This window comes from Micropterus salmoides, unplaced genomic scaffold (assembly GCF_014851395.1).
Source record: "Micropterus salmoides isolate LMB-PRFRI ecotype aquatic unplaced genomic scaffold, ASM1485139v1 Ms_hic_scaffold_23, whole genome shotgun sequence".
Classification (NCBI taxonomy): domain Eukaryota; kingdom Metazoa; phylum Chordata; class Actinopteri; order Centrarchiformes; family Centrarchidae; genus Micropterus; species Micropterus salmoides.
In genome coordinates, this window is record NW_024041484.1 from 21,188,766 (window position 1) to 21,201,914 (window position 13,149).

Sequence of the window (13,149 nt, forward strand, 5' to 3'; positions counted from 1 at the left end):
AGTAGTACAGTAATACTAAATACGTACTATTTTAAAGGACACCTTATTGAAACTTTTTTGTGTTTTAGGCCGCCAAATGTTCCTCTGCTGACAACGTCTTGTCTGTTGGCTGGATCCTGCAGCCTCATCCTCACCTGTGAACTTTCTCACTGTCGTAGTAGTAGGCACATAATTGTGGTGTGCCAGATACATGTATTTAATCAACACTACATATATCAACAGAAACCCCATAATTAAAGGACTCTGATCCGAATCTGGGCCCAAAAACCTGATCGGGACATCCCTACTGTTGCTTTAGATTGTACTTTAGGGCAAGCAAAGTCATAATAAAAGAGCTGTGTGTTGCTAAATTAAAACTGAAACAGAGAACTGGTCTCTTCGTCTCCCTGCAGCTGGCCTTCATTGGTTACCAGGCCCGGCAGGTGGTTCTGGTTTTGTCAGACCTTCTGAGTCCTGTTCAGTCAGTTCTACTATTCCAGCGCTGTCGCCTCCTGCTGGCCTGCCTGCAGTACAACAACCAGCTGGCAAAACACCTCTTTTCCCTTTTCAGTAAATCGCAGTGTCAATGTCAACTTAATCATCAGTCACAAATTGCAGATCAGGTGTCTGTGTTAACACCAGACCTTGATCATCTGAGTTGAGTAAAAGTAACTGAAACCAGTTCTTATGTCTGAATGAACATTTCTTTTAATGGACCTTTGCTGTCTTATTCTTTGGTACTGGTTAGACTCCAGAGAGGAAAAACCAGAAAACAAGTCTTCAGACGAATATGTGTAGGGGAGACCGGGGATTGTTTTAACACGAGTCAGTTATAACATCTACAATTTGTCCAATTACAAATCACCTGTGCACATGCTCAGTTCAGTCCTTATTCCACATGGTGAAAAGCCAATTTTAAAAGGTATATAATAATTTTCAGGTAAAAAAGGATTTTTTTCCCCTTTATTTATTTTTGTTATAGCATTTCCTGCTTTGTAGTTAAACTCATCAGACTTAATCATGTTTAGTGTGTGTATGTAGATATCTTTCATGCAAGTTATTGTGCTAAAGTTTTAGCTTTAAGCTGCAAGGTGAGCTAGTTAGTTGTATAAACAATGAAAATTATTAGTTGTATTTATATATTTTCTTTGAATTTCAGTAAGTGTCTGAAACAGTCAGTAATGTTTGTTTGTTTTATTTTTATTTTCAAATGTTAGTTTAAGACCTGTAGGCTTGTCTGTGGGCCAATAAGGCCGGCACTCCAGGAGTGTCATATGTTTATCAGCACCCTGACGGTGCACACGCGCACGCGCACACACACATTCAGTTGGTGCACATTTGCACATTTTGTTAAAATGTATTATTATGTTTGCTGCTATGTCAGTACTATGACTTACAGTAATTAAGACACATGCACACACTAATTATGTTCAAATTAATTTAAGTGTTGAATAAAAAGCTTTCAATATGTTTTTCTTATATCTCTTATTGCATAATGGTAAATTTCACCCCCAAAACTAACCTGCTTAAAAAGAAGAACAAACTCAGCAAATGATTCCAAGAATAACAAAGTTTGTATCCCTGCGTGAACATTTCTTGTTCAATAAAGATTTTTTAAGCAAAAGGGGGCAAATTCTCTTAACTGCTTCATTAAATTATCTTGTCACACTAAATGTTATGTCCCTCTTAATCCAAATTAAAATAGTATACAGGTAGACCTACAGTTACCTTTTTCCACAATGTGATCATCACCCGGGTAAGTAAAAATACAACTGGCATATAGAATATTTATTGTTATATAATATTATAATATTAACATAGATTATTTTAAGTTCAGAAACGTAAATATGACTTCTTAAGTGTGAAGTTGCAAAGCGGAACCTTAAGAACTTCCGGTAGATTGTCGGACTTGAGTTGGAGACGGACCGGAGGTTACAGAAGTCTTTTCAGGAGTCTCGCACCTGGTGAGTTTTCATCAAGCTTATTTTTCTTTCTTCTAGCTCCGTTTGACGCCGTTTTCTGCCAACACACTGCCGCCCGTCTGCTTCATCAGCAGCTGTAACCTGTGAACCAAAACATGCGGAGAAAACGTTAATTTTGAACGTTTGTTTCATGTCGACATGTAACGGCGGGAGACTCCAGAAGCCTCATTGCTGCTGCGAGACAGCAGTGCTCTGACTTTGAGTCCGTGCTCACAGGTTTGGTTCTTCAGCTTGACCTCCCTTTTTAAAAACCTTTAAGTTACTCTCACCAGCCTCTGTGCTAAAATCTGTTCATTTTAGTTGCTGCCTCGCCTGTCGGTTAACACTCAACTCTACCACAGTCTCGTGGTAACCGTGACATAAAAACGTCAGATAATTCAACCACTGGGCAAAAAGACAATAATGATGATAATTATCCCAATATAATTTACCTCAATACAATAAATGTTCAATATATCGTCAATAAATACTGAAAAAAAGATTTACTAATCATTGTTTTGAATATTCTCCCTCAGATTTGTTGTGTTTCACTGTTTGGCATCAAGTGTTTGTCCCATTCTGACCATAAAGAAAAGTTTAACCACATAATTAACCGTCTGGTTTCTTCAATTTTCAGTCAGGAGCAAAAATCAGCCTTTAAACTTGAAAGAAATTACGATTTGACATTTATCGTGATGATTATCGATATCAAATGATATGAAATGTTTTTATCGTGATAACAGATCGCAGATCATTTTTATGATGGAAGACAATTGCAGGATTAAAACCCTTCCATTAAAAAAAAATAACCTCAAGTTTGGCTTTTGAAGTACCAAAGCTTGACAATGACAGCGTCGTCGGGATCTTGGTACTCTTGTGTACAAGTAATTTTAATCAGATGATATTCCATCCATCCATCCGTTGTCAACCGCTTATACTGCGTACAGGGTTACAGCTGACATCGGGCGAAAGGCAGGGTACACCCTGGACAGGTCGCCAGTCCATCGCAGGGCCACACATAGACAAACAACCGCTCACATTCACACCTAAAGACAATTTTAGAGACACAAATTAACCTCACCTGCATGTCTTTGGAGGAAGCCAAAGCCCCCGGACACGGGGAGAACATGACAACTCTTCACAGGCTGGGCAACCAGGATTGAACCCACGACCTTCTTGTTGTGAGGTAACAGTGTTAACCACTGCACCACCACCAGATATTGCCTTTCATTAATTTTAGCTAACTTCAAACCATGGGTGTCATTTACACTGGGGACGTGTCCACAACACTTTTTGAAATGACTGATTTTGTCCCCATCACATTTTAAAGCATAATTTGTTTCAGAAAGCAAGCAATGCAATTAAAATATAAAAGAAACAAATGTGCGTTGTCCAAAAAAGTAACTTAAGCATAAAAAAACAAACTACTGATTATAAATTGACTCAAAAACGTGCAGCTCCAGTCAGTAACTTGAACAACTTCTTGATGCAGTTTCTCTTTTGGCCAGGTTTTACGTTCCCTCCATGTGAACATGAAAAAAAAGGAATGAAAAATAAATCATGCCTGCATACGTGTTGCCTCAGCAGGGACTACATGATGATGATGATGATGATGATGGGATTACATGGGAAAAGTTGATCTACAGGAGAAACGGATCTGAAAGCAACACAGAATACCTGAGAGCTGCACTGACTTAGATTCTATTATATTTATATATTTTGAAATGTCACGTGCTACCTGAGTTTGTGTGTTTTTCCTTTTACATAAATAAAAACATTTCCGCCATAAATTGGTGCAGAAACTTTCGCCAGAATTCAGGAAATCAAGTGTTTTAATGATCAAAATTCCCCCCCAGACACCCACTCATATATCTCGGCACTCAGGGTATCTTTAAAACACTGTTTAAGGATCTTTTCGTCTGGTTCTCGTAACCATAATATTGCGTATGGTGATGTGAGCCCCCATTTCTCCACCACTTTTCAACACAAAGTGACGCCCCTTGCTTTATACTATTGCTGTTACACACTCAGTTGCCAGTTTGTTAGGTACACCTAACTAAAGTTAATTTAGTCTAATAAAACAGTAAATCCTACCATTTATGAATGTCGTAGATTGTGTTGAAACTGTTTCAGAGAGGTGTTAATACAACTGTATGGTCATTCCTGAGGCTGATGAGTTGGATTACATTATGCTGAGAGGTGTTTTATTATTTATCATGTTTAAATCAATTAGGGTGAACAGGAAAAGTCTACCCTCTTTGATGTATAGTTTACCCACATTTAAGGCTCGACATTAAAATTTCGTCAATATAACAAATCTTCAATAAATGCTTGAATTTTAATAAAGTCCCATTTAGAACTTAATTTTTCTATTAAAATATTTATTTTGTTGAGGAAATGGGACTGAAAAAAAAGACTAATTTATTTTACACATGCATATTTGTTATATATTTTTCATCATATTTGTTTTGAATGTTCTACCTCAGATTTGTTGAGTGGCTCAGATCCCCAAAAAGTCCTCAGCTGCCGTCTATCTGCTGACTGCTTCCCCCTCAGAGAAGATGTTGAGAAGTGCCTCAGCACAGGTGAGCAAGAAGTGATCATTACTATACTGGATTTATCATACTGGCTGTATATTTCTTCCATCTATGTACATTTATAGAAAGACCATCCTGAGCCCCTCCTGCGAGTTTATTGATGGTTGTATTGATCAGACATTCAATTCAATTTAATTTATATAGCGCCAAATCACAACAACAGAGCGCTTTTCATAAAAGCGCAGGTCTAGACCGTCCTCTATGATGTTATTTACAGAAGCCCAACAATTCCCTCCAAGAGCAGCACTAGGCGACAGAGGCAAGGAAAAACTTTCTTTTTAAGAGGCAGAAACCTCGAGCAGAACCACGGCTCAGGGTGGGCGGCCATCTGCCTCGACCGGTTGGCAATATTTTTCATTGAGGTGAAAAGCTGTCTCACGATATCAGCATGACCGAGTGTGAGGGTGAAGTTAGCATAGAAGATGCCCCCGCCACTTTTAAATCATTTGTGTGGTAGCATTTTGGGTACCCGGTGGAAACAGTCTTGTTCTCATGAACCCGATATCGTTATCGTTTTGTGAGCCGAGTGTGTCGTCACACCCCTAATGCTCATGTTGCTGAATGTTATGTATTGCATTGCAAAGAAAAGAAAAGTAGTCAACAGGAATTGTAGAATTTGAGCTAGTGATGATGAGAAGGAGGGGAGAAAAACTTTCTAGTGTGTGCAGGAAGATGCACGCCAGCTCTGCATACGAATGGCTTTACAAAGTCAATATTTGATCTTTCTGAATTTCTCATCCCGCTGCAGATCTTCAGACAGGTGGTGCGATACAGGAGCACTGACACTAGCCTCATCCTGGAGAGATGTGAGTAAACTGTCTGTGTGCACTGTAGGAGAAGGATATCTGCTGCTCCTGTCAAGTAAATCTATGGGAATCTCTGTCTCTTTATTCCAGCGATAAACCGGGTGCAGCTGTTGGGCCGAGTGGGTCAGGACCCAGTGATGAGACAAGTGGAGGGTCGTAACCCTGTTACCATCTTCTCGTTAGCAACCAATGAAATGTGGCGCTCTGGAGACCCAGAGATGAGCACAACAGGTACGATGTCAGAAGACACTCGATAGAAATAGATAAGAAAAACGCTGCTGTAGGTAACTTTTCTAGAATAACTTATTGGCATATTTGCTGAAACTGTCACTATATCCTGACAGAAGTACATGAGACAGATAATCTGCTCCTAATGTCATTTCCAAGAACTGTTCCCGGGTCAAAACAACCAATCAGAGCCAGGAGCGATCTGTCACTGCTCGTCCACACGCTGCACATGCTCTATCTCTGTCAAGCTCACTATTTCCAGAAGTTTTGCAAACTCAATGAGAAACAACCACCAGTCGGCCCATCCCGCCATTGCAAACAACAGCCTTTAGTACAAAACACGCGTGTGATCACGTCCCGGCTCCACACGGAGCTTTGGGCTCATTATGTTCGATGCCATGGCGCTCGTAGCTACGAGTGACAAAGATGCGTTGTGACAACAGGTTAAATCGGAGGCAGTGGTGTACTAGTCTGTCGTCCCGCTGTTGGGCGTCGTCGCAGCTGCCTCTGAAGTCTTGGCCGCTGTTCCCTGGGCCGCGAAGCGTTGCAGAGAGGGGGATGCAGGCTGAGTTTTTACAGGGCATCCGGCTCCTTCTGGTGGAGATGTGGAAGGTTTTGCATCGTATGCTGAAGTGTCATCAACTGCAGCTTTAAGGAAGGCAGAGCAGTGATATTTATAAAGCACATTTCATTACAGTAAACTCAGTGTACTTTGTGATTAAATGCTAGAATGTTCCAAAACCACCATCTGATGACCTGAGGAGACACTTCAGTTTGTCATTTTGCTAGTGTTTTACAATCTTTCCAAAAAACCTCAGTGAAACCATTTTGGTTTCAAAACAAGGAAACCAATACGGGTCAGACAAGAGCTGGACAATAAAACAATAAAAATAATTATCGCAATATAAGTTTTTTCCCAATAACAATATAACAAATGTTCAATAAAGGTTTGACTTTATTCACTTGAATCATACACAAATTAGGATATATTTTTTTTATTAAGATGTTTATTTTGTTGAGGAAAAAGGACTGAAAAAGCTTTTACTTCAAATCAGCCTTTAAACTTGAAAGAAATAATGATTTGACACTTATCGTGATAATTATCGATATCAAAAGAAATGAAACATTTTATCGTGATAACGTTTTTAGCCATATCGCCCAGCTCAGACTGACCTTTTGTATTTGAAGACTGAGGCTCATATCGTGGGAGTGGGGTTGTTTGAATTTTGATTAACTAATTAAAACAGCATTAATATTATTGTTTGTTTGGATTATGTTGAAACATTTTAGGACAATAAAACTCTCCACCAAAATCCAGGCTATAGTTTAGTTAAGGCAGAGTTTAGTAACTTTACACCTCAGAGTTGTTGGGTAATAGCTGGATTCGTTTCGTGTAGAGCCTGTTTTACGTGATTTTAGAAATAAATGTAATTCAGCTGTAACGGGACAGAGAGAAAACGCACGTGGCAGCAATAGTAGATGAAATGCATAAAGAGATAAGACATTTTATTTACCCACGAGTACATATTTTTCCCACACTACATTTGTCTGGTTGGAGTTGCTGAATCTGCAAGTCAAAGCGCCTTCACATTCCTCTTCCCAGACACTTGTCATATTATGTGCTTGCCGAAGGACAAGAGCCTGAATAAAACAGTCTGTTTGCTCTTCAGGGTCGTGGGGGAAACATCCTTTGACACTGAAATGTCAGCAGGAGCTGTGTTGGTTGCTGTAGATTGAAAACCATTCCCAAATTAGCTGATTAGCCTTTTTGGGTTTAGAAAATTCTTGGGCTGAATAAACCATTGAAACACCTGGAAAAATTATTTGTCACAAACCTGGGAACAGGGCGGGTTTTCTACGATCCTGGAGATGCAGGGTTTTAGTAAATAAAAAGGCCGTAATGGTTCATTTGTAAAACTTTGTTGTAGGGTAATGTTTGTTTTTGTGGCACTTAAGTTTAGACTGACATGAAGTTACTAATTTAAGGCAGCCAATATTAACCTATATGCTGAGCTAAATAAGATTTAATTGGCTATGGTCCGGATGCTTGGACATTACTGTGACTAACTATAAATTCTTGTCGTGATCTTCTCTACCTTATTGATTTCAGATGTCATGTTTTGCCACTAGGGGTCGATGCTACACTCTAACTTGTCTTGATGAAAGTGAACACATGATAGATTATTATTATCTATCTTTCATGTGTGTGTGTGTGTGTGTGTGTGTGTGTGTTTTTTACAGCTAATCTTGCATACCACTAATATTTTATATATAGACTATATAACCTATTTTACTGACTGAGCCTTTTGTAAAGGTAAGGTTTAGTTTTTCAGCAGTATTCACCGTCACGTCATAGCAAAAGGCATTTTTGGGTATTTGGTTAAGCTAAAAAAAAAAAGGATTAATTAATCTGTTAATAATAATAATAATAAATAAATAAATAATAAAAATAATAATCAGGCCACATTTTGGCATTTTTCGTGGCTCAAAAACTGACATCCATAGAGGAGTTTGGTCTCATCTTTATCCGAAGCATCTGCAGATTAATTTTATACACGGTATGTGAGAGAAAAGATGAAAGATGAAAAAATCCCAGTTATCTTCACCGCCATCTTTACTGTGAGGGACTGTCTTCTTTGTTTGGGAGGAGGGAAAGAGGAGTTTTATTTTGCGTGGTGGTTACAACAAAATGTTGTATAAGAATGTTTAAATTCAGAAGTTTGTGTCCCCTTAATTGTTTCCTTATTAAGGTTAGGTGAACCCGGGCCGCTCTGCAACAATACCATTACAATATTATATGCATCTTAAAGAAATGTAAACCATAAACAACCACTTTATTAAAAAGGTTGCATACGTCTATAAGAAAACCTGTTCCCCCAGACGCACCTGGCAGAGATCTGCACTCTTCTAGTTGTTGGATTTCAAGGTTTTAAATTACCATATAAACAGCCACCGGAAGACTCGGTCTGTCCCTGTCCAACCGTAATGCATCATTCACCACTGAAAAGTATAAATAACTAATGGGCTGTCCTCCTCACCACAGCCATTACAGACAGCCTGTAGAATGCTTCAGTAAGCTTTAACAGGGACAGATGGTACAAATATCTACTCTACAGTTGTATTTACATGTACTTTTTTTCATTATCTGCGTTTTTACAGTGTTCTCTTTCAGAATTTCCTCAAAAGGTTGATTGATTTGTGTGCTGCTGTTTTGCAACTCCAGGTGACATCAGTCAGAAGACGACGTGGCATCGCGTGTCGGTGTTCAAACCCGGTCTGAGAGACGTGGCCTACCAGTACGTCAAGAAAGGGTACGACCCGCATGTTCCCTGTACGGGCCAAGGACCAGACAATGAATACATTTTGTTGTATTATAGTGTAAAGTCACTAAATACATTTACTCAAGTTCTGTACTTAGTATATCCAATTTATGCTGCTTTATACTTCTGAGACAAGTCTTTTATACTTTTTTACTACATTTATTATATAGTTACAAACTATTTTTTGATTTTACATACAAAATGTATGATCAGCTTATCAAAGCCTCACAGGGGTTTTCAAATACGCTTCTGATTAGACCGACTCAGGTTGGAGTTTTCTCTGCTGGGATTCACGTGACGTTGTCATGTACTAAGAAGGATAAACGTGTAAATTGCCCCGCAACAAAATAAACAGTAGGGCTCCTGGGGCCTGTACCACGAAGCAGGATCTGAGCTTAACTTCGGGGTTAACCCTGGGTTATCAGTCCCGCGGCGGCGGTTCACTTCTTACCGGGGTAGATCGCCATGGTAACTTATGCTGAACGGCTAACCTGCTACAGAGCAGGGTACATTACAGATAAGAGATCAACTCTATAAAAACGCCGCCTACTGACCAATCAACTCTCTTGGGAAATGACATCACCATTTGTAGGAGATCCCGCAGAGTCCCGTGTAAGCTACTATTGTTTACAGTAAGCCTACCTACTGCTTTGAAATGAGTTTTATATATTTTATTTGCTCCCAAGTCCACTTCACACAGCCTGATGCAGGATTTCATTTTTCTTAGTGAGGCTGAATATTATGAGCATATAGTTTGGTAGGCCTTGAAATTAATATGAATGTGTTTGTTTTAGGTTAGTAGCTATCTTATATCACAGAGATTGGTCATGTCACCTTTTGTGATGTGGTCGCAGGTAATGTGCCAGAGTTTCCAGCAGCCTAAATGTTGAGATTCAGTCTTTCAGCCACTATTTGAGCACATTTTATGGCATGAATGGATTTTTTGTTTCCTTGCTTTATGAAGTTAATTTACAACAATGTTGGGGAAACTTTGAGTCCATTTGAGTTAAATAAATTAATCTCATTTTTGAAGTGATGAGACGTTCTTAAAAGTGAGGTGGAACGACCACTTCTTCAGTGCCCGAGTCGTTTAATGTGGAAACGCCAACATGCAGCCAAGCGGAAAGAATAAGACTGATATTTTCATAGATGCCATAAAAATACATCAATCAACACATGATTGTAGACTACACCGATTCATTTAGCCTAGGCATTCATTGTCGGCGATTTTCTGTCTTCCTGCATGTGTCACACTAAGTGTCAAATATTACAGTTTTCCCTTTGTTTATGAAATATGCCGCTCTGCTGCCAGTTGACTTGTGTCTTTTATGTGAACGCGCTCACGGCTGGATTGGGGAAACCCTGGGCTGATTTACCGAGTTAATAACCAGCTTATCCCGATCCCAGTTGTTTGGGTTAGTGAAGCCAGATAACGAAAAGAAATCCTGTATGTTGAACTTGCTTTGTGGTAAAGGCCCCTGAAGTCAAAATAATAACTTGTGTGTGCAAATGATCATCTTTCAGGACCTTGAAGGTATTTAACCCTCCGAATAGCCATTGAGTACTTGTGATACTTTAAAAAATGTACTAATTTATTCAAGTAAAGTTCAAGTTTAACTTGTTTTTACATTGTGGTATTATTTAAGTAAAGGATCTGAGTACTCCTAGACAGGCGGACAGGAAGTGTGGGCGGAGACGGGGATGACGCGCAACATATTCTCCCAGAGGCGTTTTGGTCATGTGGTTGGCGTTGGAGGCTGACATTTTTTCAGGAATCCTGTGGGTCACGGTATTCCTGTGGGATTCCTGCGGGATGGAAGTCGTTTGCACTATTCATCACAGGGGCGAGACACCCTCGTGTTGGCATCTCACGTGACACGCTACGACACATATTTTCAGCTTCTTAAAGCACTACACACGTCTTGAAACGTATCTAGTTTTTCCCCTTCATCCCAAACAGTAGCAGCGGTCAGCTAGAGTTTATTTGAGTTGCAGAGGATTCCTGCGGTGATTTCATAACACAAATAAAGACATAAAAAAGTCTCTAACCACTCCTCTGCAGCATAATCCACCTCACCGCTGTGCATCTGTATGTTATGCTTCGTGTGTTTCCAGATCTCACATCTAATTTAAGAAGAAAACAGCTGCTGTTTTCTGTCAGCGAGGAATCAAGAAACACTTTGCATGACATGGCTAAGTTTGGACAATACGAACTGTTGTTGTAGTGTTAACACCGTGGTTTCCATCCCTGTAATATTTCGGGTTGTATTCAGCTGTTGTGGGCAGTGCTATTAGACTTTATCTGGTTTTAACATCAATGAGATGATGTTTCAGATTCACTGAATCAGCCAATAACAGAAAATTCCTATCTGGCTATTTTATCAATTAACCGTTTTTCCACTGATTTTCAGGAAACATGAATATATCATCACATATATTGATACGCTGACGTAGAATTATGTATGCTGTGGTACTTCTTTAATTTTGTGTCGGACAGACACTTGCGTCAAAAGTGAATCAACAACAAAATCTAGACTTCATAAAGCTTAATTTACAGATTTTTCAATCCTACAGGGAAATTTGATTTGATGCTAAAGTAGATTTACAATAGAGTGTAATTCTCTAAGTAACTCTCTATTTGAAGGTCTAAATTTTAATCTGGACAAAAAAGCTTTAGGTCAGCTGATGCATCATAACTTTATAGACACAATCTTATCATCATAATCATATTTAGGAGGTTCATACAACTTTTGCCGAAAGCTGTCCAGGTAGAAATCCCATTTAAGTTAGAGGCCCTTTATTTGGGTGGCTGTGGAAATGGGGGAATGCAGAACTGTAAAAATGTAAAATGAGCAGCCATTAAACAAAAAACTCAATCTTTTAAAGCTTTGTGTGAATCATGTGACCGATCCCGAGCCCTTCCTCTTCAGGTCCAGGATTCTAGTGGAGGGGAAACTGGACTACGGAGAGTATGTGGACAAGAACCAAGTCAGACGCCAGGCCACCACCATCATCGCAGGTCAGAGAACAAACACGTGAGCCTCTAACGGACACCGTGAATGAGCCAACTTCGTTTTATAAAAATTATTTCCCAATCTCTCCCTTTCCAGACAACATCATCTTCCTCAGCGACAACATTCGAGACAGACCCTGAAGGACTTTTCTCTTGTCTCCAAGCAAAAACAAGTCAACTTCTTTTTGTATTTTCTCATTTATACAAAAATAAGTCTGAGGACCTGAACACCACCAAGTAAAGGAACTGACTTACTGATGAGAAGGGGGACAGAATATGCTGTGACACTCTGTGGTCATGTTTGACTGTGATGCCTCCTGCAGACCTTAAGGCATGAAGAGAAGCTGACGGACTTGTGTAGTATAAATACACTTGCTCATTATGATTTTTGATAGTGCTACTTGTACATAACAGTTGCAAAGATAGTTTTGGTTTTTTTGCATATACCCAAATTTTGTGTGTGAGAGAGTAATGTTGGAAGCAAGATCTGAAATATTATAATACAGTGGAAAAAAGTTGTTGTCGAAGTTGTAGCTTTGTTAAGAGCAACTCTTACTCGTGCTGAAGATCACAGACAAACGTTATTTGGTTTTTCTTTGGTGGCCAGATGTCGCCTGTAAAACAACTTCTCAAGCTCCCTCATATGTTAAGACTTATTGTTAATTTTAGCCAGCATATTAAACTTTTCACATTATATTTCCCCCCCATGTCTTTTTTATTTTAAAGTTATCATAAATGCATCAAAGTCGGAGCAAAATTAGCTCTTTATGTCACATAATTTCTGCCCGATTATGTGAGCTGTTTTTTTTCTAGATAAACTAAAGTGTTGAAAATGTTCTTCAAATAACCACCTGTTTAAAAAAACCCAAAACATTGGATTATCTGAAAAATGTGTCATCGTAAAGCTGAAAACAGGGCTGTTTCCTATAGTTGACACTCAAAAAAAAAAGGTGTTTTGTTTTACAGGAGTGTCTATATTTAATATTCAGCACCCAACTTAAACAACCAAACTATGACCAACAGCTCTCTTATACCAACACCAAAATGTCTCCTCCTAACTCTAAAAGAAAGGCTCACCCGAAGCACAGCCAAGGGAGGTCGACAATTTATTATTATTATTTTGTGGAGTTAAATTTTAACATCTCATCTGCAAGAATAAAGCTTGTAATAACCACAAGTGATGATGCTCTACTCAACACGTGGAACTGTGCGCTTGGCTGATCTGAGAGCGCTGCTGTAAAGGAA

The 13,149-nt window shown here is 39.1% G+C and overlaps 1 protein-coding gene across 2 annotated transcripts; it reads left to right on the forward strand.

Annotated features, from left to right (window-relative positions):
- The first annotated feature begins 1,877 nt into the window (after positions 1-1,877).
- ssbp1 (single-stranded DNA binding protein 1) lies at positions 1,878-12,768 on the forward strand. Of its 2 annotated transcripts, none has more exons than XM_038738764.1 (7): positions 1,878-1,943; positions 4,427-4,525; positions 5,286-5,343; positions 5,434-5,574; positions 8,795-8,882; positions 11,822-11,910; positions 12,002-12,768. In XM_038738764.1, the coding sequence occupies exons 2-7, from the start codon at positions 4,502-4,504 to the stop codon at positions 12,043-12,045; spliced, it is 444 nt and encodes a 147-aa protein (XP_038594692.1). In that variant the 5' UTR covers positions 1,878-1,943; positions 4,427-4,501; the 3' UTR covers positions 12,046-12,768. The 2 variants fall into 2 exon arrangements, with proteins under 2 accessions (XP_038594692.1, XP_038594693.1); XM_038738765.1 differs by lacking the exon at positions 1,878-1,943 and adding an exon at positions 2,042-2,177.
- The last annotated feature ends 381 nt before the right edge of the window (positions 12,769-13,149 follow it).